General features: G+C 40.8%; 3 protein-coding genes across 18 annotated transcripts in view; 1 reads left to right on the forward strand and 2 right to left on the reverse strand.

Annotated features, from left to right (window-relative positions):
- On the reverse strand, nucleotides 1–3,741 carry mRpL12 (mitochondrial ribosomal protein L12). The gene is made up of 3 exons (XM_020961240.2): nucleotides 3,587–3,741; nucleotides 723–805; nucleotides 1–658 (listed from the first exon to the last, which is right to left on the reverse strand). The coding sequence occupies exon 3, from the start codon at nucleotides 645–647 to the stop codon at nucleotides 99–101; it is 549 nt and encodes a 182-aa protein (XP_020816899.1). The 5' UTR covers nucleotides 648–658; nucleotides 723–805; nucleotides 3,587–3,741; the 3' UTR covers nucleotides 1–98.
- Nucleotides 1,256–4,157, reverse strand: GNBP3 (Gram-negative bacteria binding protein 3). Its single transcript, XM_020961004.2, has 2 exons — nucleotides 3,587–4,157; nucleotides 1,256–2,927 (listed from the first exon to the last, which is right to left on the reverse strand). Exon 2 carries the CDS (start codon nucleotides 2,842–2,844, stop codon nucleotides 1,342–1,344), a length of 1,503 nt encoding a protein of 500 aa, XP_020816663.2. The 5' UTR covers nucleotides 2,845–2,927; nucleotides 3,587–4,157; the 3' UTR covers nucleotides 1,256–1,341.
- Nucleotides 3,669–27,141, forward strand: part of LOC110190704 (translational regulator orb2) — a 27,008-nt gene continuing 3,535 nt past the window's right edge. Inside the window, exons 1-9 of one of the 16 annotated variants that reach the window (XM_020961318.2) lie at nucleotides 3,937–4,073; nucleotides 8,803–8,905; nucleotides 9,892–10,322; nucleotides 11,240–11,304; nucleotides 24,487–26,025; nucleotides 26,087–26,297; nucleotides 26,356–26,631; nucleotides 26,686–26,892; nucleotides 26,991–27,071. In XM_020961318.2, the coding sequence (XP_020816977.2) occupies nucleotides 8,881–8,905; nucleotides 9,892–10,322; nucleotides 11,240–11,304; nucleotides 24,487–26,025; nucleotides 26,087–26,297; nucleotides 26,356–26,631; nucleotides 26,686–26,892; nucleotides 26,991–27,071 (2,835 nt within the window). In that variant the 5' untranslated portion in view covers nucleotides 3,937–4,073; nucleotides 8,803–8,880. Of the gene's footprint in view, nucleotides 4,074–4,610; nucleotides 5,160–8,802; nucleotides 8,906–9,461; nucleotides 9,832–9,891; nucleotides 10,323–11,239; nucleotides 11,305–15,883; nucleotides 24,095–24,486; nucleotides 26,026–26,086; nucleotides 26,298–26,355; nucleotides 26,632–26,685; nucleotides 26,893–26,990; nucleotides 27,072–27,141 lie in introns of those variants that run through there. The other 15 variants (XM_020961320.2, XM_020961319.2, XM_086833403.1 and 12 more) reach the window with 15 other exon arrangements.

Below are 27,141 nucleotides of genomic sequence, written 5' to 3' on the forward strand. Positions count from 1 at the left end.
TTAAGTTTACAGCAAATGTTGCCTGGCTTTTTATTAAAACAATAACTAGCAGCTAAACGCAGAATAGAAAAACGAAAAAGGCGAGCATTGCGTTGACCCTACTCAATCTCGATGATGGCGCCCGCCTTGGCCAGAGCCTCCTTTAGCTTCTCGGCCTCCTCCTTGGGTACATCCTCCTTGACAATGGTCGGGGCGCTCTCGACGAACTTCTTGGCCTGGACCAGATTCATGCCCTCCAGCAGGTTCTTCACCTCCTTGATCAGCGCCACCTTCTGCTTCTCATCGAACTTCACCAGCTTCACCTTGAACGAGGTTTGCACCTTCTTGGGCGCTGCCTCCTCATCATCTTCGGCGGGTGCAGCACGTGCCGGTCCAGCGGCGAACTGGGGGGCGAACGCGGTTTCAGGCAGGTTGAGTTTCTGTTTAAGCAGCGTACTCAGCTCGGCGACCTCCAGAAGATTCAGGGCGGCAATGTTGTTGACTATGCTGTCCAGTTTGGGATTCGGTGGCTTGGCTGCACCCTCTGGCGGAGGCGGCACCAGTTTCTCTGCTCCAGAGACAGCGGCAGCCGGAGCAGCGGCGCTGTACATGCGTTGCAGGCGCACTTGGCGGGTGATCTGGCGCAGGGCGAAGCGAGTGATCTGCATCTTGCTCGGATCTGTACGTGGGTATATCAAGTTTAAGTTAGAATATTGATAAACTTTCACAATTTTACGATTTACTTGTGGTTTTCGGCAAAATAATTCCGGCAGGTTATGTGAGCAAATCAATGTGACCGTTGGCAGTGCGCTCGAAAATACAAAGCCTGTCCAAAAATACCAAACAGGCGTAACGGAAAAATACCGTGGATGTTATTTAAATTTTTAAAGACCGGAGGAGAACTCAAATTTTTGTGTCTGTTTCGTTTTGTCTGTCTCATTATATATCTCTCCCTCTCTGAATATCTGCCTCTCACACTCTCCAAATCTATCTCTATCTCTCGCTCTTTTCATCTCTCTCGCTCTGCTCTTCCATGCACACTCAGAAGTATAAATAGAGGCATGATCCTTGCACCTGCCGCAGTCTTTTGTTTGGAGTGATGGGTGTTGGATCATATAAGCAAACCGGCAAATCTCACCTCATTGGAATGAAGGAATATAACTACACTTGAAGCAATTAACCATCGATGAATATCAGCCAAGTCAGCGATGAGGAAAAAACGGTAAGTGTCAGCGAAGACTTCTTGAGTTTTTAAAAAAACCTTCTATTTAATGTATTTCTTGAGATTTAAAAACATAAAATTTATTTTCTGGAATTAAATTTGTTTATATTTAAAGTATATCTTTATATTTATGTATTCGGTTACAATGTATACACCTTGACATAGTCAATCACCATCTGGCCCTCGGCCATCCAGTGGTCACGATGTTGCTTGATGCTATTCCAGAAGTTCTTTTGAGCCTGCGGTGACTGCTCGTTCCATTCCTTTACCACATGCTGATACTCGTTGAACCCACCCACACTCAGCCCAAAGGTTAGGTAGAACTCCTGATCGAAGGGTGCCAGTCCGGTGCCCTCCTCCAGTTTCTGGGCATTCACCAGCCGCTGGCCGCCGGCGGTTGTCTCGCTAAAGGCTCCCTTGTCACTGCCCTGGACGCACCACTCCTTGCCGTCGACCAGCCAGCGCAGTTGATTTGGCGTCCACTCCAAGGTGTAGGTGTGGAAGCTGTCGCTCCAGTCTTCGGAGGTGTCGCCGGTACCAGCTTTTAAGCAGCTTTTCGCGGAACGCAGGGGCTCATTTGCATACAGGACGGCGGCGGCATACAGATCCAACATACGGTTGGCCGGTCGGGTGTAGGCGATCCTAATCTGGCCCGACTTGTAGTCGCTTGTTCCGTATACGTGGTGTTTCGGCTGCAGCCAGAGTTGCGGCGTCACCCAGTTAGCTCGCGGCATCTTGGCTCGCACCTCGACTCGACCGTATTTGAAGGAGAAGGACTGCTTGGAGGTAAACTGAGCCGTGACAATCGGCGGTAATCCGTCCCTTATTGTCCTCCCATCACGGACGCAGTCGTGAGTGTTGGCCGACCCCGTACAGACATGGTCATCCAACGACAAGTCCAGTTTTCCTTCCGGTCCCTTTTTGTAGAGCTTCCGCATAGTGGTCGTGGCGAGAATAGCTTGGCTGTTCTTTAGGCACAAGGTCTCCGAAGCATCATCCACATACACATTGAACTCAAAGTCGGGTTCTCCAGAAAACCTTCGCTCTGCCTGCCACTTGTTGGGATCCAACTTTGTGCCATTAAACTCATCCACAAAGACTAGTTGACCCACACACCGAGTGGGGGCTCCATTCACCTGGGTCTTGGGACTCTGGCAGCTTCCCATTCGTATGTCTAGGCCCGGATCGTCGGGAGAACTCCACGATGTGCCGGGATCAACGGGAACGGGCGGAGGTCGTGAAGTGTTGTTGCCACTGTAGGAATTCACCACATACGACCCGTCGTCTTCGCGATAACCCAACCCATTGTAGATAACGTACGTCCAGTAATAGAGAATGTCGCCGGGCTTGAGGACTGCATTTCGATCCCGGAATGTCCAGCGCCCGTTCTTTGTCTTGACAATGTCCCTGGCCCAAGTGCCGGCCTCCAAGCCCTCCATTTCCTCGTTGAGCTTGCCGTGGAAGGCAAACAGTGTGATTCCCTCTTCATGCGGAATGGAGACCTCGAATCCCTTGGGATAAAATGCCTCGATGTGGGCCTTGGGCACCTCGTATCCCTGGACAACACCAAGGAGGAGAAAAACGAGGGGTAGCAACTGGAGGCAGCAGCTCCCGGCGACGACGGAACGAGATGCATCCGTCATGGTGAGAATCGCGATCGTAACTGCGATGAGCGGTCAGACAAGTCGTGCTTGAGAATCTCAAGCTTATCAAGAACCGGTCTCATCTTTGTTATGAAGAAAGACACAGCAAAAAGAGCTATACCATGTGTATTATATATGTATAAACAATATATATGTATATGGGTAAACAAACCAAAGATTAAAATAAAATTGTTTGAGATTATTTATTTTTCTTTCAAAATAGTTCAAAATTATAAGATGAATAAATTAAACTAAAAGGTGAAGGAATTTATAAAATATTTAATATTCAATTCAATATGCAATATGCAAAAATGTATACTATTTTTCGCTGTGTATTTTAAAATGGGGAATTTCAGAAGCATTGTCATTAAAGCAGATCGGACTTGATAATATATTTATTATTCAAAGAAAACAGTCATCTTTTTGTCCCAGAAAAAGACGAAAATAAAATAAAAATGAAACCACAAACTTATTCAACGTTTTACAAATATCTTTTCATTGCTTTTTAAAAACCGCGCTCAGCATATGAAGAAGGTGGCAGCTCTTCTTAAACAGCTGTGCACCTTCGATAATTTCAATGTGTGTATATCGAAGTAGGGTATTAAGGAGATACATAAACAGCACATCAATTAAATTAATATCTTATGATTTCGTTTAAGCAATCTTAAAAAATCACATTTTTAATTAACAAAAATAATAAATTACCCAGTATAACGGACATTATTTCTATTATGAACTTTACCATTCTTATGAATAAAATAGAACACGTTTTGCCTATGCACCCTGAAGGGAAGGGTATCCAGCAATAGACACATCACATAGCCAATAAGCTCCGACCAACCAGCAGGCGATGAAATTCTGAGTTTGTCGTGCGCTTTTACCCGAGTAGCTTTCGTTCTGGCCGGAAAATTTGTAGAAAATATCACACACAAAAAAATTATAAAAAAATGTACGGACTTTTGTAGGACACGATTTACCACAAAAAGACAAAACACGGGGATCAAGACTCTGGGTGCGCGAATATTTTGTGGTACGCCTTTTCTACGAAAGTGATTGTAATTAAGACTCGGCCAAAAACGAAACGCAGCGCTACGAAAACAACCAAAGACAATAACAATATAATAGCAACAATTCGCGACGCGTGAGTGTGAGTGTGTTGGTGTTAAGGGGTTGTGCCAAAAAAGAAGCGGAGATAAACAAAAGAACCATTGGAGGACTGTGTTGTTCTTGTAAGTCATGTAGTTTTATGTAATTCGTTGTTTTCTTTTGTTGTTTCTTAGAGGGCCCAACAGCTGTGGCGTTGCCAGACATCTGAATATTTTATGTAATCTCTCGTCTTTCTTAATTACTGACTTATTGTAGTGCTTTTATAATTGTTACAGCATAAAGGGGGGAATTATTTATTTTTCTGCCCATTAAGGGGAGGGCCAAGTTATCGATATATCGATTGCAACAGATGGCCTGGCAACACTGCCTAGCAGCTGTAACCAAATTTTCTTTTATTATTATTTCTTTTATTTACCAGAAATCCCTGGAAATTCCTATAAAACATATTTCTCTTCACAATATATACATTAAAAATAATAAATAAAATAGGTACATTTCTATATAATTTAACTTCATACGATATTGATATCAAATGATATAAAAATAAACAAATAATTGGTCATATAAATGTACACATAGAATTAATTCAAATTAATTTTTGGTTCACTAATCTTATCGATGAAAACACCGATGTATCGATGTGACAAACATCGATAGGAACTCCGGTGTTGTTGTAGATCTAGTCGTCGCTGACTAGCGGAAGGGACCGCAAAGCTCGGGAAACAGAAAAAAAAAACAGAAAACAAAAAACACGCGAGCACACAGGCCCCTTTTTTAGTCAATTTGGAAATGGAAATTTAATCGAAAATAGTGAAAAATTAGTTAAATTGTTGTTCAACCAAAATTTTCAGTGATGTCGAGAAATTAAACGTGCTAAATTCATGTGAAGTGTTTCAAGCTTAATGAAAATTCCAAATTAAAGCGTGTGCATATATCCTTCAAAGGAATTTTCGCACGAAAAGAGTAGCACCCATCATCTACGTCACAGGCTGCGTGTACGTGTGTGAGTGCTCGTGTGTGTGTGCGTGTGTTTGTGCACCCCCGGAAATGTAACACGCATACTGGCGCAGTTGGGAAAAACTTGCACCTGAAAGTTTTCATCGTCGTCGTGTATCCATCCGTGTTTTTCCCCTCATCTTCGTGCGCCTGCTCCTTCTCCTGCTGCTGCGAAGAGAGAGGCAGAAAAGGCATTCGGAAGGCAGCTAAAGGTTAGTTTTTCCGCTTTTTCAGTGCCCAACACAACACCTGTCAAAAATTGACATTTGAAATTCTTGGCTTATTTGCCCCAGTTTTCATCCAGGGCTGGCATTATCTACCGTTAGGTGCGCGCGAGTGTGCGTGTGTACGCGTACGAGTGTTTGTGCGAGTGAATGTGTGCGCTTTGCGAGTGTGTACGTAACCAATTGGAACTGGGGCAACTGGCAAATACGGCAACGAATCGGCGGAGCAAAGCAAACGCCGCAATAAACCCCTAAAAATTCTCCAACCCCGTGAAAATGCGAGAAAAGCTGGGCAAAAAAGCTGAAAGCTGCTGCTGCAACTTGGCCCAGTTACTTTGGCTCTAATTGCAGACGTGATAATAGAAGTGCACACAGCGCACCGAACCAGGAGGAAAGGCAGCAAAAGTAACAGAAACAGCAGTGGCACACACACACACAGGCACATCATAAAGCATACAGCAAACAAAAACAAACTTCGTTTGCTAAAGGGTTTTTAAACCAAATTCTGTTTGCAGATACTAAACACAGACACACAACTTACTGCATCTCGGCCAGAGATGAGCGGCTCTCGAGAGTTGGTAAACAAAGGGCTCGCTCGCGTTTTTTGGGGTTGGCAGCAGGTTATAAACTGGTTCTCAAATTAACACTTGCCCGTAACCAGGGGTGGGTTCTTTAAACGAATTTTGTTACTTACTTAAAAAAAAAAATAATATCCCCAAAAAGTTTACCCTTAAAGTCTAAGCTTGCTAATTTATTCATGACGTTAAATGGAATGAAAGGAGGCGAAAAATATGTTATGGATTTAATAACTAAAAAGATCTTTTTCTTGAACTAATTCTAGAGGAACTAATAGCATTAAAGCTTAATTTTAAAGTTGATTCATTAAGAAATAAATAGAAAATTTTTCTACTAATTTAGTATTCCTGAAATGCTTTAAGATTTTTTTGAAAAAACACATTAAGAACTGTTTTTAATAAAATATCTTATTCAAGTTAAACGTTTTTAATGTTTTCCTAAGTTACAGTACTTTTTGAACATTTCGTTAAAGAAATAGCTTTAACTTTGTGCTCACTCGTGACATTTTCGGGGAATGCCCCGATATCGAAATATCGGCCCATCTCTAGTCCAATCCAATCTCATCCGTCGTCGCTCTCTTGAAGCTGAGCCAAGCAGTCTGTGCTTTTGGCGGCACATTACACTTGTTTACTTTTCAAGTGTGCGTGTGTCCGTCCGAGTGTGCGAGTGTGCCACTGTTGTGTGTATGTGTGTGCCACGGGGGCGTTACTGTCATTGTTGTTATTGCTGTGCGTTCGTCGTCGTTTCTTCTTCGGCTATTTTTTGGGGGTCGCTTTCGTCGTCTCGTTTGTAGGGCAAAATTATGTATTGATTATGCCAGCTTTATTTTCCTTTTGCCCAGGACTTCTTCTCCATTTTCTTTTGGGAACGGAGATGAAGTGGAGCCTGATACTGGGCCTGGACTGGGGCACCTGCGGTCGGAACATTCATGCCCGAGTGAGCCATTTCATTGGCACAACGATTTTGTTGTCTCCGCATTTAACTAATTAAGCCCCCGCTGCCCGTAGTCAGTCTATGCTGGCCTTTCCCCCCGCTTGTTGTTTTGTTTTTCCTCCGAACAATAGACGTTTTCCGGTCGCTCAGCCCAAAATGAAGTGCGTGTCCAGGGACGGACGGCGGACGTCGGCGGTGAGCGCTAGAAATTGGATATTGTAAAACACGGAAAGAAAATAATGGCTATCTTCTGTTGTGTTTTCCATTCAGAAATCGATGTAATAATAAGGGGAAGACCCAGAAATCGTAATGCTTTAATATCTCTTCATAAGGTGCGCATAAGTATGCTACATAATATTTGAGCTAAACTGAATTTAATGTAATTTTACAGTTTCTGGAAATTTCTTTAATATATTTATATACTTATTTTAAAATGTACTTTTAAAGTTAATAACTCGTTAAACATAGATATAAGAATTATTCAAGATGATTATTATTTATTTATTACTTATTTATTTAATTCAATTTAATTAGGTAGAACAAGGTTAATAAGACTTCCTTATATTATTTATAATTATTTATATTAGTTGAAATCCAAATAGTGTCTCCCCAAGGGGATGGTTTTTTCGAGCAGAATTTTAATTAATCTGTTCAAGGAACTAAGAATTATAAATGCAATTTTTAAAGTACGCCTTACCTATGTTTCATTTTCTTCCCGTGTATATATGCTGTATATTTCGTATGCAAAACTGGGCAGCATATATTTGACCGACATTGGGAACAGCCAGGCAGCGGACTCTGAAAATCATTTGCCCTCGGGGGTGGCTTTGTAATTGGAAAAGCGATCAATTGTAATCCCCCCAGCAGTCTGTTTTCACTTGAATAGCGCTACAAATTTAGAACTGGCTACCCCATTATCAGGCCATATCTACTCACATTTATTACTCATGCACAAAATACAAAACGCAAAAGTTTTAGAAAAATAACAACAAAAAAACAGTGTGTTAGTTCTGTTCTGTCGCTTGCCAAGACTCTTTTTTTTTATCAATAATATGATTGATTGCTGTTTGGCTGTATTGTTTTCGATGTTTCAGCCGGTCCCCCCCAACACGCACTGCACATTTTATGACCCATTTTATCGCGACGTTTTCGCTTTTAGCCCGATATACATAAGGCGAACGTGGAGCGATAGAGTACCCTTTTTTGTTGGCCATAAAAGTTGGGTCGTCTCATAGAAACGCCATTAGCAATGCCCTCTTTGCATTCAGTCAGTTTCTTGGCTATAAACCGAGCTTTAATAGGAGCCTTTAAGCAGGAAGTAAATCAATAATGAATTTGTACTTTTAATTCTGTAATATTTTAAATTGGATAATTATGATTTTTTATTTAAATCTAAACAAATTGATATTTTCTCTGTCCATTATGAAGTCGTAAATCCGTATTTATAGCAATTTATAAAAATTGCAGCATCGTTTTATCCTCAATTCCGATAATAAAGCTTCAGCTAAAATGACTTGACTTTGACCTATATAATTATGGTTACTATAGAGTGCTTGGCTGACCTCATTTTTTGCCAAAGCTTATTATTAATATTAGCTGAAAGTGTGCAACTCATTTCACTTTCAACTTTGAGGGGAACAAAATGAAAATTTTTAGAATGATTTTGTGATGAGCTGGCGGCAGCGCGACAATCGGCCAAACGGTCAGCAGCGGCAAAAATGTATTAAGGGTTTTAAAAATAGGAAAATAAAAATTAATGTCAAAGAGCTATTGCTGCCTTGCCGATGCTGCTGCTGTTGCCGTTGCTGTTGCCTTTTTTTCTCGCTTTCCCGTACGATTTATTTATTTTTAAACGCAATTACGTGCGGGTCTAAATGCTGGGCTGCGAGGGGCGTAAAAGAAGGCGGGGAAAAGAGCAGGGGACGCATGGCGTTGACATTTAGAAACAAATAAGCAGCAAGTGTTTAGTGGAAAATATGATGAGCCTATCTATATCTGCATAGCTAACATTTCCCTTTCTCTTTCACTATCTTTTTCATTTGCCGCCACCGATTGATGTTTTGGACACTTGGATTTCCATGCCGAACTCTACTCCCCCGCCTGCTCCACTTTCTGTGTGCAGGGCATCTAGGGCAGCAGCGGAACTGAGGCGCAGCGGATCCGCCCAAGTGCAGCCGTAGAAAGCATTGGTGCGGGCACCATGGACTCGCTCAAGTTACCAAAGGGTAAGTGTGGTGTCCATCTCAGGAAATCATGAAGAGGTGTCATGAGAGGTCTTTCGAGAGGCATTAAAATGCTTAAATGCTGTCACAGAGTTTTTACACGTACAGAATATCATAACAATTTTGATATGTACTCTTCAGCTAGCACGATTTACTTTTGTTCTATGAAAAATAGGAAAAAGATAAGGCATAGCTAATTTACCCAAGTCAAATTGATTAGCCAAGTACCCGAAAAGTATGTTTATGAGTCATTACAAAATGTTAAAAGCGTAGAAAGAATTATAGATTATAAACAGTAATTTTATTTTAAATATGAACAAATTATCTCACAGATAAGAGTCCTGTTTACGGATTAAATGGGGATTAATAGATATTGATTTGTTTGTTAAAGATAATATGCATATATTTTTAAAAGTAATCTCTTAAGAAATACATGTAGATATATAAAGTGTGTCTTTATCGTAGGGAATACCAAGTTGTATTTAAATTAAAATTATTAGAAAGAACCCCATTTAAATCAATCAGTTTAAATAATATGATATTTCAACTATGCATTGCTATAATAATCAAAGTTTTCCTAGCTCTAGCGCTGCCACAGAACACGCAGAAAATTATCGTATACCTTTTGACAGATTTGTTATTCAACATTTTGCGATAACTCTTTCCAAGCTTTCAAACTAAAATTTGTTAGTACTTTTTCAATAGTATCAAACCTTCCTTGATTTGTATGTCAAATTGTTATATGTGTTATAGCTATACACTCACATTTTAGTTTCGCTTTCGAGCTTGAATAGCTCGCTTCACTCGTCATTCATGAATTTTTCGGGTTAGTGTTAGTAGTTAATACACTTTATTTGTTTCGAAATTGTCAACGTCAAAAACAATGGGACAGTCCCGCTCTTCTTTTAGAAAACACAAAAGTGATATCTGTATGTATACTACAGCTTTATTTTAATAATGATTAATTCAACCATCCTTCCTATTCACAGCCAACAGTGCCACCAGCAGTGCCAGCGGCAGCAACAGCAACCTGTCCATCTCAACATCCGCGTCTGCATCCGCCGCCACATCGCCCACATCGTCAGCCAATGCGGCGGGCGGTATTGGTGGTGCTGGTGGTGGTGTGCCCTGTGCCTCCAAGTCGCCGCCCGGTCTGGGCAGCACCACACCGATCACCGTACGATTTAATGCCAACGAGGAGTCCCTGGACGATATCCTGCAGTCCTTCCATCATAACAAGCACAGCCCCAGCGGCGGAGCGAGTGGCGGTGGCGATGCCTCGCCCACCTCCCATCTGCTTGGCATGAAGAACAACGGCCTGGGCCTCAACACGGGCATGGTGGTGGGCGGTGCCTGCGATTCGCTATCCAGCAGCCCATCGCAGCCCCAGATGCAGGGCGGCGGTCCATCGCTCTTTGCTGTAAGTTTATGTTGGAATTGAGTATCGTTTTTCGTAACGTAAATTTCTTGGCTTGCTATTCTGTTTTTATTCTAAGAGAACATTATTTTCATTTTGAGATGACTTACTTTATATTGGGTGAACTGTCATTCAATATCCCCAACTTATGTCTTCTAGCCTTTCTGAGAGCCTTTCTCTCTTGCTATCTTTAGGGAATTGTCTTGAACTGCAGGTTATTCAGGGGATTCCCCTCAACCCCAATGTGTTTAATAATCATCAACCTTCTCTTAAGTAACTAAAGCAAAAAGCTGAACTAGATTTTAGACTGTGTTGGCAGTGAACTCAATACTTTGTTTCCGTTCTGTGCCTCCCCCTCTGGTATCCACCGAAGGCTGGCTTATCTGTTGTTCCGATAAAATGCGGCGTACATTATGATTCATTCTTATCCGTCGCGAGTCCAAGTTTGTCCGCAATTAAACATAAATTGTATAGAACGCGCCGGCATACGTCCAGCGATCGTCAAGGGGTCTGTTTGTTGGTCACCAATTAGCATTTCGGCTGGCCAAATTAGTGAAGCACTTAGCTTTTGATTTCTGCCCCTCGGCAATCATTTCACTTTTTAGCAACCCAAATTGGGTTCGGTTTTGGTTTATACATTTGCTTTGTGTGTTTTTAATTTGGTATTTAGTTTTTCGTAGAAGATCGCGTCGCGTGTGTGTTTGTCATTCAAAGTGTGAGCTATTTTTGTGGGCCGGGCCGGCATAAATATGTGACCGACACAACGACGAGGATGGACTGTTGCAAACGCAGAACGCTTGCCAAAATTTGCAACAGATGTGCCGCCGTCGATGGGCGATTGCAAAATCCATTTGGCAGTATTACTCACTGTTGCAAAATGTTCTTTTCTTTCTCGGTTCACTCTATATGCTTATGATCAGCAGAACGACGAAGTAAATCTGCGCAACAATTTCCTGCAAGGCGGCGGCTTCTTCAATCGCAAAAGGTGAGTGCCTTATTACCATTTCTGGTTACACTTTCCTAATGGGGGCCTCTCTATTACAATGATTTTGATAATAATGATAATGTTAATGTGTGTCTTGTACACTAACCGAGTCCAAGTGTGTAGCTCAGTATCCGCCGTAACCTGATTGTTGTTGTTGTTGTTGCCACATATGCATCAAAAATACATTTACATTTACATTGATACATAGCTTAAAACAAAGAAATTTCATCAAAAAGGCATGCAGTCCGATAAATAGTGAAATTTTGGTTTCATTTTCATATCACTCCCTCTCCACTCATTAATATAATTTAAATTTTATATATGTTCCTTTTGAAATTTAGCGGAAGGCATTAAATAGGTATAAACAAAGTTTTATGATTTATTTTTAAGATTTATGAGTTTCCTGTGCTTATTCTTGAGGGCTCAAATTTCTTAAAAAGGCAAAATCTCCTTGGGGCTTAGTTATCAAGGGAGTTATTACATTTTTGCTGGTCCCTCAGGAACTAAGTTTACTGGCATACCTTTTCTGATATCTTCCTGATTTTTAAAACCGTTTTAAATATTTTTTAAAATACAAACTCATGATTTGGGATATCGCCCCCCTTTAGATTTCCTTATTTTGTACCCTTTTCGCTGTGGGTTCGTTGACCGTTGACCCTTGCAACAAATTACTTTGCCTGCAGTTTTGTGACTTTGATTTTGTATATACAGATTATATATGTATTAAACCCCTATTTACATACATATATCCTGCGCCACTTGTGCATTTTTAATGCATTCTCGGCTGCAGCCGTCTGCCAATGGCCGTAAACTTGCCCGGCCGGCACAACGGTCTCCGTTTCCCCGCTCTCTCTCTCTATGGTTGCTTTTGTTGCTTTGTCACCAACTGCATTTACCCGCCGTGCTTGTTGTTGTTGTTGTTTGGAGCATCTGTGGAGTGCACTAACTGGAGGAGGATCTGAATCATCCAGAAGCGGTGGCAGAAGCCCTGGTGGGTGCTTTGTTTATGCTGCCTACTACATGCAACATTTCTATTCATGCCCTGTAATATCGTAGCTGCAAGGAGTATGTGCGATTTGGAAAGATTAATGCCACTAGGGAAAACTTTTGATATTAAAGCTATATATACTCTTTTTGCGAAAAGGAACTCTTTGAAAATATAAAGATCTTTGTAAGAAAGACTTTAAACAAGATCCATTTAAATCGATTTACTTTTCGGATGACCTTCATGAACCTTTAATATAAAGCTCAATATATTGTCCTATTTTATGCAGCATACTTTTCAGCACCCGTTTTTTAAGATTTCACATCCACAAGGATTTCTTTACATCCAACTTCCTTTTTTTAATGATTACCCAGTATGTCATAGTCGGGCACGCGACCTAGGTGTTGTTAATTTATTTTTTTTTACCATGCCAGACCGTCTGCAACTTTTAGCTCAAGTGCCGCCCCGTCTGGCTGAGTGGGCGGTACTGCGGGGGTAGTGGTTGTGGAGGGGTTTGGGGGTTGGTGAATGAGTCTATCGTCAACGGGACATCAACGTCACGAGGCACGTCCCGGCCGAGTTTTGTTTATGTGTATGCTCTCCATTTCCATTTGCGGCTTTTCCTCGTTTCTCATTTTAAATATTAACGAGAACGGGAATGGTAACTATAGCAAGCCGAAATTTAAATACCCTTTAATCAGCATTGAAGATACTATATTAGTTTTCAAATTATAAATCTAGTTACTCTAGATCGACTCGTCTGGTGTCGCTTAGAGTGTTTAATTAGACTCCCTTACACCTTTTTTAGCTTCTTGTCAAAATTACCATACTCTTTTTAGGGTAAACCAAGCTAGTTTAACTAACCTTTGCTACCTGAGATGTTACCTTCAATTCTCATTCCCCTTTTTTGACCTCAGAACCTCCCCTCCTTTGACGTCATTGCGCCTGATTCGCTTTATTGATTTTCGTGAGCTGATATCGTATGCACCCGTAGTATATATATATATCTACAAATACACAGTCTTAAAGACAACTTTTGCTGTCAGATTTTCAATTTGGCCGTCCATCAGTCTTAACTATTTTGTGTCGCCTCGTTTTCACAGCACTCTGTATGCACGTAGAGTTGCCTCTGTATTTCAGTATTCATTTCCGTTGCCTTTTTAATTAAGTTTCGAGGGCTAATTGCATTTTATAATTGCATTTTTCAACACTGTCTCGTGTCGCTATCGCACCAGCCTCATGTCGATGTCGATGTTGCTGTTGCTGTTGCTGGGGAGGTAGCTTTGCCGTTGCCTTGCCGATGCTCTTGTTACGCGTGCCCTTATCAAATGGTTCCAGACTACAGACACTGCCCAACCCGCCACAACCCCCACAATTCACAAAACCCACTTACACTGAACGAAGCAGAAGATACCACACTGATATGGTAATTATTTCTTAAACGAAACTTGGTATCTATCAGTATCCAATGTTGAGCTTCTTCCCGTTCTTGCTTAATAAAAGACTTGAAGGTATCTGAAAGATACTTCATGATTTATATGGAAAATTATATTTATATGGAAAATGTTAAGTAATTTCTCTTTGTGTAACCACCTCCTACCATCAATGTTGTTGCTGTTTTTTATCTATTTACACTTGTACACGTTTCTTGCATGTTTGTTATACACACATTTCATCATTCACATCGTTGTCGCCATAATTTTCATCTGCAGCAGCAGCAGGCATCTGCAGCAGCTGAATCATCAGCAACATTCAGGCTTAGTAGCCACCACCTGCTTCTTAGCACTCCTTAGGAGATTCCCATCATCGTCATTTGCCTGCTTGGGTTTAGCTTTTCAGGAAATTTTCCATGCAATTTCATGTCGTACTCGGTGGCCTTACAGTTTGGCATGCACTGTCGTCCAATCAATTAGCGTAAGCGTGTCGAGCACAAACACAAACAAACAAAATAGCGGCAGCAACAACAACAGCGAAATATAAGCGTAACGAATTGATACACATTTGAACTAGTTTAGTCTTCTATTAGCATACATACTAGGTACTCTGGTATACTCTCGTATTAACCCCTTGCCGCCCACCGTGCCGCGACTTAAGCCACGTTTTCTGTTTTGGTTCTTTCGGTTTTCCTTTCCGTTCTTTTTGGGGCCACTTGTTTTCGGCCTTTTTGTTTGGAAAACAACAAAAATATATATATTAAAGATAACATGTCGTCTCAGTGTCAGTGCAGCTGCTAAAAAGAAAGAAAGTGTTGGATTTCCCTTTCAATCGTATACCATCAAAAGGATTAAAGTGTGCTAACAAAATCAAACTAACAAATCCAAAGATATACTAAGCTGCCGCCTCTTCCAAAAAGCTAAACCTTCGCCAAAAATAAACAAAATATATAATTAAAAAAAAGAGAAACAAAACAAAACAAAAATAAACTTCCCAAGCGTATGGCAACTTGAAATTTTCATTTTGATTGGATGTCGCCAAGCCACCACCAAACCACCAGAAAAATAAAAACAGTACTCGCTCCACAACCACCAACCACCAAACACCACCCACACCATTTACCACAGCAACAGCAATCCTACACCACCACCACCACCACCGCCAACAACAACAACAGCAACAAATCTGAGAAAAATATTTATTCAAAAGAATATTAATAATACCAAAGCAACGTCCGAGAATGATCAAGTAATATAAAAAGGAGCAATTTAGGATTTGAGTATAGGTAGTGAAATGGGAGCGAAATAGCATAGAGATCCGAATAGGTTTTATATTATTTTTTTTTTTTAAGTATTCTGTTTACTTTGCGCTCATTATAAAATCTTCAGATATTTCTAAAACTTCTTATTTGTATAGAAACTATTTAGTAAGATTAGAACGATGGGAAATTATCTTATTGTATTAATTAAATACTAGCAAAATAACGCTAAAAAAAAAACAAATAATTATAAAGGGGTGCCACATATGTTGAGTGTATTTAAAACAGTATTCTAGAATCTTATTTGCAATTAATTTGTCACAATATATAATTTATAGCAACCTTGTTGGAACCCACTTAATCTATTTAAAGAGAAATAGATATTCTTGTGGTACCTAGTTTAGATGTGTCAATATTTTGTTGCCTACTTTTCGCCGTCCTTTTTAAAGAACTTCAAAATTAATTACATATCAGGTTCCCGTCCTAAAAAATTAATATTTAAAATCAATTTTGTGCGAACGTTAGTAAATTAGGGATGCAATCCTTAGTAAATAAAGAGCAAAGGTCACAACAAACTCGTATATCCCTTAATAATTCCATAGCCTAATTAATCCGAATACTTTTATCAGTTGTTCAATGTTTCGTTTCTTGATATCTACATATATAATTTTAATTTTCGAACGCCGGGCGGCAATGGGTTAAGCGTATGAACACCAAACTAATTGCATTATGTGTACCTAGACTAAACCGAATCCGAAGCAAATCCTTGAACAAATTGCTCCTTTTTCATAATGCAAAGAGTACTGAACCGACTCACAATATCTCAGAACCCAAAAATCATCCACTGAAATTGCCAAATTGTTGTAAAAGCCTCTTCATCTTGTTGTCCCTTCTTCCTGCAGCTGCAGTGGCCTGCCGCCGAATCTCAATCTGAGCAAGCCGCCCCAGCTCCACCAGCAACAGCAACACCAGCAGCAGCATCAGCAGCATCAGCATCAGCAGCATCATCAGCAGTTGTCGCCGAATCTGAGTGCCATGCACCATCATCATCATCACCAGCCACAGCACCAGCATCGAGACGGCGGAGGATCGCACAGCCCCTCGTCGCCGGTAGGAGGAGGACTTGGTGGTGGCGGTGGATCGCCATACAACGGCTCACAGGCGGGCTGCAGCAGCGGCGGCATCTCGCCCATTCCCCAGATGTCGGGTGTGTCGCCCAAGTACCGCCGCAGTATATCCTTCCCCATCAAGGGCAGCTCACCAACGGCCCTGTACGGCGGCGGGCATATGGACGGCATGGGTGGTGGCCACATGAACATACCGACGCTATCGATCGGAAACGGAGGCGGCGGCATCGGTGGACCCGGTGGTATGGTCACAGCGGGAGCCACTGGTGGCGGAGATGCTCCTTATTTGGGCAACAGCTATGGCAACATGATGGCGGCCAACGGACAAATGCACCATGGCGGCGGCTTAGAGAGCTCGCTGAACGACTACATGCGCGGCATGTCCCTCGCAGCAGGAGGCATGGGTGGCAATGGCGGTGACAATGCCAACAATCTGGCCCTGCTGCAGGACAGGATGCGCGTAATGGGAGGCCCCAAGCATCTGAGCGAAGCTGATGCGATGGCCATTGCGGCCAGCGGCAATGATCCCTCTGTCTACCTGAATGCCCTCAAGATGGGCTCACCGTCGCGCCTGTCGCCCCACTCGCCACACTCTCCGATTCAGGGCGGGAATGGAGGAAACGCCGGCGATGGTACGGCCCGATTCTCGCGGAAGGTATTCGTTGGTGGCCTGCCGCCGGATATCGATGAGGATGAGATCACCACATCGTTCCGACGCTTCGGGCCGCTGGTCGTCGATTGGCCGCACAAGGCCGAGTCCAAGTCATATTTCCCGCCCAAGGGATATGCCTTCCTGCTGTTCCAGGACGAGGGCAGTGTGCAGCAGCTGATCGACTCTTGCATCACGGACGAGGACAAGTTGTACCTGTGCGTCTCCTCGCCGACAATCAAGGACAAGGCCGTGCAGATCCGGCCGTGGCGTCTGGCCGATGCAGACTATGTGCTGGATGCGACCATGTCGCTGGATCCGCGGAAAACAGTCTTTGTGGGCGGAGTGCCGCGCCCGCTCAAGGCCTTCGAGCTGGCCATGATCATGGACCGGCTATATGGCGGCGTCTGTTATGCTGGCATCGACACGGATCCCGAGCTTAAGTATCCCAAGGGCGCCGGCCGCGTGGCTTTCTCCAATCAGCAGAGCTACATCGCGGCCATCTCGGCCAGGTTCGTGCAGCTGCAGCATGGCGACATCGACAAGCGGGTGGAGGTGAAGCCCTACGTCCTGGACGATCAGATGTGCGACGAGTGCGAGGGTCAGCGATGCGGCGGCAAGTTTGCGCCCTTCTTCTGCGCTAATGTCACCTGCCTGCAGTACTACTGCGAGCACTGCTGGGCGGTGATCCACTCGCGGCCGGGACGTGAGTACCACAAGCCGTTGGTCAAGGAGGGCGCCGACCGGCCGCGTGCGGTGCCCTTTCGCTGGTGTTAACGGCGGCGCTGGTAGGCCGCGCTGCACGACGAGAGACGCCTCCAGAGGGAGCAGCGTCACCGGTTGTTGGACGCAGCGCTGGCAGTGCCCAGAATTAACACAGAAGCAGCATCAGCAGAAGAAGCAGGTTCAGGACCAGGATCATCCGATGCAGTAGCACCGGGAACTTCAGCACTGGATGGACGCAGGAGAACCTAGTAAATTAGTAATTAGAAGCATCACAACACCACACACACACACACACTCAACCACCCGGATACCCAGATACCCGGCCACAAAAAGACACACATTTTCCCACGGGGGCTAAATCAGGTTACCCGCTCCTGGGTACAGGTGTCCCGGCAACAGCCGCCAGAGTCTAGAATCCATGGGAGAAGTCGCCAAGTCGAGCTCCTGTGGCCGACCGCTAGAGCCCTCAGAAAGCAACGTAGTTAGTTTTTAGTTGATGTATATTTTTATCCGGCAATCGGTTTTGTTTAGGTCTATATTTCGTATTAACTGGAATCTTAGTCTATTTTTTCCTTTTTTTTTCGATGCCAGCACAGTATTTTTTTTAGTACTTTATTTTTATATTTCAAATTTTTTTTAGTTTGTTTTTGGGTCGCCCAAGGCGTCCCAACGATGCCATTTAATCTCACAAAACCAAGACCACCAAAAAGCAGAAAAGTGAGGGAAGTGTATAGCTTCCCTGTAGTCAGCCAAAGTCCTCGCAAAAGGCTATATGATATGTAACCCATAGCTAACTTAGAAGCCATCATCTTGCATGCCAATCTCTCGAGGCTAGTCCTAAAATTATAAGTGAGCTGAAATGTGTGGCTTTTTGCTTGAGTGATGATTTCGTAAAGAAGTTCCTAAATCGTGAAAAAAAAAACATCTGAAAGCGAACCAAAAATATATTGGTTTTTGTATTAAGACCCCACTTTATTTTTCCCCTCAGTTAATGTATATATATATCTATGAAAATATATATATGTATACATCTAATTTCTATGAGAAAGACTTGCAAAAGACAATATGATGGCGAAATGTCAGACATTGCAATGCAATTTCTTAAACCACGATTGGTTTCGTAACCAAAAATAGAAAAAACACCATATCATCATATCGATATATAAACACAATATATATATAATAATTCTAAATGCGATAAATTAATGGACGCATTTTCCCTTTGCTGTTGCGATTATTTTAATTTCTGAAACGCTAGTGAATCATCGTATATATTCTTTGTCAAACCCAATATATGCGATGATTTCCTCAAGATGTCAAACACGTTGCTATCTTTTAATGACAAGATGGCCTGTGAAAATCGTATAGAGCTGCTCAATGAAACACTTAAATTTGAAAACTATAGCTAAAATCAGCATTGGCTAACCTCCGAATATCTTGGCTAAAGATTTTAACATTTAAACAGATTTACACTACGATTTTCACACGCCGTTTTTGTTCTAATAATGTAATGCTTAATATTGAATGGAAATCGGTTAAGGCGGTTAATCGAGCAAAGCGATAAATTCATACACTGATAAATTGATAAATCTATAAACTGATAAATTGATAAATCTATACACTGGTAAATTGATACACTGATTAATCGACTGAAGCGATAAGTCCTTGCAAATGATAAATTGATAAATCGATTGCCTCCCAATTGATTCGTTCAAAATCGACACTCAGCGAAAAGCGACGGCTCATTTTTAATTTTAAAATGTAGTCACACTATCCCACAATTCACAATTCACGTTGATATCCTGATGTTACACATACACACGCTCCTACACCGAATGTTAATGTATACACTGAATAATTTGTTTGCATTTGTTTGCCAAAAGGCATGCTAAAAAATAATAAAAAAAATATATTATAATATAAAGAGTAAGTAACAACTAGAGTTGTCGATCAGTCAAATTGCTTGTGTTCAGTATTATGATTTATTTTTTATTTTTTTTACCATCATATTTTGCCTTATTTATTTATAAATTGTTTGTTTTTGTTGTACAATTTATGTCTAAGTTTTAATTGCTGCGAACGCGGGACAGAGGGCTTGTCTCCCGGTTAAAAAACATATATAAATATATATTAAACAAAATATATATATCTGTAATTTGTAATGTAAAGAAAACAATTTTTATAAACGACATACACACATCTATTGAAACTATGAATACTTGTATTAGACAAACTTTTTATATAGAAACTTTTTGTATAAACTTTTTTTATTACTCTTATGGTTATATATATACATATATATATATTCAAAGTTAGTTTAGTCCAATAATAACTGAAGAGGCAGGCGGAAGATGCTACGATTAATAGACGTGCTAATAAAACCATCTAAAGGAAATTTAAATATATACAACTTATGTGCAATACTAATTCGTATTAATAAATACCACAATATACATACATACATAAGGCATAACCGATATGTATCTGTACAGACATATGATATATAACTGCAATCGTATAACCCAAGTAGTCAAATATTACGATCTGCGATCTCCGCTGCGTTAACTAATTTGCATGCATTTTTGTACATGCGATCGGAAGCTCTACCCCCAAAATCAGAATCAGAATCGGAATCCTAGGCAAAATCAAATGGAATATCTCTAGACTAAGGGCAATACCTAAATCAAGTTTATCAAAATGTAAAGCAAATTTATTTTGTAACTTATACGAGTTGGGAAGCGATACCAAAATTTGCTACCATGCATGAGGCAAAACTATACGATATTTTTTCTATACGCTACCAAAACAAAGTCTTATTCAAATTGAAAAAAAGCAACCAGACAGAACAGATCAGTCGCTTTGGACTTTTACCAAATATTATAATAAATAAAAACGATAGTCAAATCTATTAGCAAATTTTTGCTCGCGCTTTCTTTACAAGAAAAATAAAAATAATAAAACAAAAAGGCAAATTTAAGTCATGCAAAGTTGTAACTCAAGTTGATCGCGTGGCACTTTCAATAACACGTTTATAGCAATTTTTCTAGAATTTTTATATTACAATGAACTCAACCAATATGTATCATATATATATACTATATACTATATTTTTTTTGAACTGCAAAACAAATTAATTAGCATTAGTTTGTTTTCGTTTTTATATTTTTGTTAATTCTTTTTTTTTTCTATTAAATACTTACCAAAAATAAACGTGTATTAAATGCAAAAGAATCTACACAAAGACGAATACCAATAAGCCCCAAATGAAATATTATCAAATACAGCAAGCAGCCTGCTCTATGTAGTGTTAAAGACAATTTTTGCTAATATTTAAACAAACGCGTTGTTCTAAAACTTTCAAAGTAATGAAATGCTAGTCTTTAAAAAGACAAAATCTGTTACAAAAAGGAAAAACACAAGGCGGAAGCGGAAACGGAAACTGAAACCGAAAGGCGAAAGCCGCTAATCGTTATCTATCGATAACTGTGTATGTCATGATGGTGTTTTTTAAATGTAGTAAAATTTAATATTTTATAGATTTTTATACTTTTATATAACATATATATATACTTTATACTTTAACTGTTTACCAAAAACTTAACGAAAATGTTACAAAAAACGGCTAAAAAAAACAACTTTAAATGTGCTATAAATGAAGGTAACTTATATCAAACAAATATTTTACTGTACCAAAAAACGTTGATAGAGAAAAGCTGAGAAAAACTCCTTATGGCAAACTGCTCAATGTTTTTGCCGCTAACGAGGTTATTGCTTTTAGGAATCTGGAATCTTGTGTAGCGTGCTATATAAATAATAATTAATTCTAGGCAATCAGTTATGTTTCGTTTCGTGTATTCGGTTTCGATTCGATCCCCCTGCGAGTTCCAAAGCAAAGACATTTAATTTTTAGCCCACTTCCGAGCTTGAATTACGGATAGAATGAAGTTGGACTACTGACCGATTTAGTTCGATAGAGAATCTTGTTATAGGTAAATGTTTATGTTGATTTTGATATGGATCCTAGTGTTATATATATACATATACCAATTACGGAAATGAAAACTTGTACGCCTAATTCTTAAATATATTTTTGTATGTTTTGTAGTTGCTAGTAGTTTCCTGGTAGTTTTAAAATAAAAACCAACTGCGTTGAGACATTTTTATACTTTGTTTATTCTTTTTATACATATACATATATTATATATTCTTAATAAAGTATGACGACAGAAGTAAATATTTGATATATACACTTTATACAAAACAAAAAAGGGAAAAAGAAAAGGAAACTGACAAAAAAAAAAAGTTTTTTGAAATTAATAAACGGACATAACGTGAATTGTGTTTTATTTATTTTTATATATATATCTTGTATGTACTTTTTTATAACAACTGTAAATAAATAAATCTTTTAACTTAGCTGAAACCACAGAAATATGACAAAGATTAAACTGTTAGTACATACAATTAAATACTTAATACGAAAGACTCTGAAAAGGAAAAGTATTGAAATTCGAACTTATTACAAACTTAAATATGTTAACTGAAAATCTAAACAACCAATTGGTCAATATGTGTTTTTTATACCAAAACCAAAATCCAAAAACGAAAACCAAGAGGAAAACAAAACCAAAATGATAAATAAAAACAAATACATAAACGTAATTATATGAAATTTACACGTAGTACAATTCAATAAACTTAAAACGTAAACGCTAAACAAGTGAATATTTTTGAAAGAACCCCAGAAAATGCTTCAAAATAATTGCCAAGGCAGCAAAGTAACCAAACATTAATTATAAATAGAGTAAATACAACCTTGCGTAGTGCAAAATAATGCAAATTAGAGCCGCGTTTTGATTTCGCCTAGTGAAAACTCCTCTCTAATGGGAAAATGGAATGGAAATACTCTGCGTTTCGAGGCGGGATTGTAGTCGAAAAAATTTAAATTATTTTTTGAGTATTTTCATAGCACAATTTTTGTACAGTGTATGGTTTGTAGTTAGCGAAAGAACGAATGTGTGTAAACCAAACGCGTTTTAAATAGACAATTTTTTAGTCTCCAAAAAAGAAAACAATGTGAACTCAATTTCAATTTTACGCTAATTGGATCGAAGCTTGGATCGCCGTGAAAGGAAAATAGAAAAAAAGATAGAAAATTTGCAAACGACAAGGTTATTTAATGAATATTAAAAAAACAACATTCGGTACCTTTTAAACATAATTAATGAATTTTATAAACAACAAGAAACCAAAAACCAAATTGATACTGAGAAATTGTAGCCTGTAAAGCGAGTGTCACGCACCCGCACTTCCATTTTAATTTTAATTTAATCTTTTGTCGCCTTCGCGTTAATTATACAGCGACGAGCGCGATTACATATGGATACTCTATATATATATGTACATATATATAATGTTTAGTACTTCAAATAAACTGAAATTGAGCGCCCTTACTAATGAATTCCTTTTAGCAAAATATTCAGAAAAAAAAGAAAAACAAAAACAAACCAAGCAAAGGCATATAATTTTTTAGCATTATACAAGTGAAAATATACTGAAAACTGAACAAAAAAATAATAATATAAATAGTAAACCGAAAAAAACACAAGTTGGCAGATATGAAAACTATATAGTGAATCAAATAAATATATATATATACATATATGACACGTAATCTGTATGAAGCGTATGAAAACCAGAAACTAGCGAAATATTCCATATTTTATAGTCATTTTCAATAAACGTAATTTTTTAATTTTTACAAAATTAAAGTTTGAAAACAAAAATAAAAAAAAGAACCCAATGAAAATAAAAAAAATCAACAAAAATATTTGTAGTTTTCTAAAGCCCACAAAAATCAATCTAAAGGGGTAAACACTGATTATAATAATGATTATAAATAATTGTAAACAGTTTCGATTTCCAAGCGTGTTTTTGCTCCACAGCGTTGAAGCGTTTTCAATTAAATTAACAGAAAAACCAAATACCAATGTTTAAACAAATGTTACGAAGCCCAAGAATAAAAGCAGACCATAGATAAAACGTATGTACTAAACTAAAGTAAATAGTAATGAAATAAATATATGTACTAGACGCATATGCAACCAGTTCGCCCCCTAAACTAATGAATCTCTCTCGAAAATTGAAACTGTAATAGCAAACCCCAAATATCAGCAGTACTTGCAACGCAATATTCCCAAGGAAGAAGGATAACGAATCCGAATAAGCAAAACCTAAACCCAAAAACCAGCAAATCAAATATGAAATAATACATAAAAAATACAAAATATGTAAGCCCGTATGGTGGGAAATATACATATAGGATTATAATATATATACACAAGATATATTCAAAGCCCAACTCGTTTTCTAATGCGCCACACAAGCATCACACTGTTTGGAAAATCCAACAATCGGCAGGCGTTTGTATTCGAAAATGTGAAATTTGAAAAACACACAAAAAACACCCCAAACACACCCAAAACACACACACACACTCAGTCCCTGAGGAATAATGCAGGTTATGGAGCAAGTAAATAAAGCATAAATGGCAAAAAAACATATATCTTCATTCAAATAAATAAAAATACTTTTTCTGGAATAACATAAAATCGTATATTATTTTATTTTCATGGTGTTGGAAATCCGGTGTATTTTAGGTCTGTTTTTTTCTTGTTAAATGTCTAAGTATTGTAAAATATTTATAATGGTAATTTTGATTTATTTATTTACTGTTTGCTTGAAGTTTTTAACTAAAGCTTAGATACCATAAGCTGTTAACAAACCCAGCAAATATTTATTTAAAGAAGATGTCTCAAAATGCCTTCATATCGGACTTCTTTACAGAGATGCCTTTGGAAGCCAATTTGTTTTAGATCCTTCTTTTAGGCAATTGTTGTTTTAAACTTACTAGCCGTTTTCCAGTTAGTCAAGTGTAACATGATAAAAATTATTAATTCCACAAGACACTGTAAAATAATCCAAAATAAATTTCAAATTTCAGATCTGGCAGCATCGAGGGTGTGTCACCCACCTCGAGCGGCCCAAGTCTTATATCCGCGCTGTCGGCTGCCGGCGCAGCTGGAAGTGGTGCCAGCGGAGCTGGAGGTGGCGGAGGAGGTGGTGGCTCCGCTGGCGACAGCATCAGCAGCGGCGGCGGCACCTGGAGGCTTATCAAGGGCAAGGTCTCGCAAACCATCGAGGAAATCAAATCCGCCAAGCATCCGCCCAGCACATCAACGATACCCATTATTGTGGCTGACCCACCATCGACTGGCTGGAGCAATCCCGATCCCGATTCGGACACCGAGTGCGTCACCGTGAACACGTCCATCAGCGAGGAGTTGCCGCTGGACCAGGAGCACAGGCAGAACTCTGACTCGGACGCGGAGGCCGAGCTGCTGCAGCTTGACAGCAGTAGCCTGGGCAGTGGCGACGTTGGAGCAGCTGCTGCCATCGGATCGGAGCGATCCCGCCTGCGTCGAGGCCTTGCCCACATCCGGTCCAAGGTGAAGGCCAAGCAACAGGCGTCGGCTGCCATGAACAAAAAGGATATCGCATCCGGTTCCAGCGGCACAGTTCCAGTGCCGCAGACGACGTCTTCAGTGCGTAGCGGTTTCCTTCGCCGCAGACATGTGGTGGAGGCGGGCAGTGAGCCGTCCACCAGCCAACAGGCGGAGATTCCCATTGCGAGTGGCAAGGTTAAGAAGCGGGGCATCCTGCTGGCACGCAAGGACGTGGAGATCGAGTCGGGAGTGGAGGTGCTCGAGGACATGATACCCGCGACGGTGCAGAAGAGGGATTCGATGCGAGAAGGCAAACAAACGCCGGATGAGCAGGATGCTGGGGCAGTTAACAAAGAATCGGTGGTTACTCTTTCGCTTCCATTGGACACGGACGCCAAAACGAAGGCCAAACAACCTCCTTGTGCTAGCAGTGGGACACAGAGGTCGACGCGCGATTCGCAGAGTATCTTCTCCAACCTGAGCCAGGCCAGCGTAAAACGATGGCGGGAGAAGCATCAGGGTGCCGCGTCCTTCGCCCTGCCCGTCCTTCTATCTTTGTTCCTGGTCATACTGATGATCCTGCCGGTACCAGACTTTCTGCGCGGCGTCTTCGCCACACTGCTCTTCTTCGTGGTGATGGACAGCTGGGGCAGCCGCCTTCATAAGCTGGTGGAGCATCTCCTGCTGACCACGCACCCGGAGAGGGACGCCTTCATGATACCGAACTACAAGGACATGCCCATTTGCGAGATACCTGCTGTGGAGGAGCACAAGACGATCAAGACGTACGCCGGCTGGATGAACGAAATCGGCAGCTACGATCCCAACACATTCTCCTTCACCCTGACGAGATCCGTGTATGTGCGCCTCGATGGCTGCATTCTGAAGATGTCGGGCACGAACGCCAGGATACCCAAGCGTCGCATGTGGAACGAGCCGCCCATCGATCGCAATAAGATTCTGTTCACGGATCACCGATCCTATGACCTTAGGGACTGCCGCATCGAACTGCTGCCGTTGGGTCTGGCCAGGAAGCGGTGAGTCCTAAGAGGATTTCCTCATACTTCTATTACTTATTCTACTGTATGTTTCTGGCAGGTTCTTCAATCGCAAGTATCCCATTCAGTTGATCATCAAGAGCAGCAGGGATGTGCCCGAGGAGCCCATCTCTGGAGAGAGCAACTCTGAAGTAACTATTAAGCCGGAGGTTAAGGATACCAAAGCTGCCTCCACTTCAGGGACAACCCCACCGGGTGGCGAGGATCAAGATAAACAGGTGGATTTTGCAGCCACGGTGATGCAGGCCGATGTAAGTCACTCATCCCTCCCTGAATCTTCTATACTAACCTTTACTTACTCTTCCTTAGTTGCAGCAATTGCGCAACACCGTTAATCCGGACAAGGAGCTCACAGAGATCACCGTGCCCTGCGGCGATGAGGTGCGTCTGCTGCTCTTCTCGCGCTGTGACCGGGAAAAGGAGGACTGGTATAGACGCTTCTTGGCTGCCAGCAAGGGTCTCGTACACGAACAGGATTTGCAGGTGCCTATGGCCCGATTTGTGGAGGACACCGATCTGCAGGCTGCTGCGGCCAAGCAGGCCGTTCTTCTGGTGGCCTCAGGCCTGGGTGTGAGCAGCTCAAAGGTAAGTCATCCTAGAACTGTAAGTGAGCCAATAATAACCCCAAACTCGGAACAGACAAAAGGCAAGGAAACCGAGGACAAAAGTGATGAGGCAAATCCAAATGAAGAATCCGAATTGCAAACGCCGGAAGTACAATTTGAAAACATAACTGAGGAGGACCTCATCGAGACGCCAAAGGACGATAGTTTCGATGGCATGATTATGAGTGCCAATGTGGCCAGGAATTCGCCGGATTATGTGCGATTCATGGCTGTTTACCAGGTAGGCAACCGGTACCCTCTAGATTCACTATATTTTTTAGTTAATTATTTTTCATTTGCTATTATTTTCATTTGTTTTCCACAATTGGCTTTTGGTAGAAAGCTTGTTCCCAGAGCACTATTCCCGTGACCAGAAGATCCGTTGGAGAAATCTATTCCGAAAAACACCGCTCAAAAAAAGTATGTTTTCTTATGTTTCCCTCAGTTATTTTTCCCGTATTGTTTGTGGGATGTGGGATCTGGGTTAAAT

The sequence above is a fragment of the Drosophila serrata genome, unplaced genomic scaffold (assembly GCF_035046125.1).
Source record: "Drosophila serrata isolate PLE 108 unplaced genomic scaffold, ASM3504612v1 contig_272, whole genome shotgun sequence".
Lineage (NCBI taxonomy): Eukaryota > Metazoa > Arthropoda > Insecta > Diptera > Drosophilidae > Drosophila > Drosophila serrata.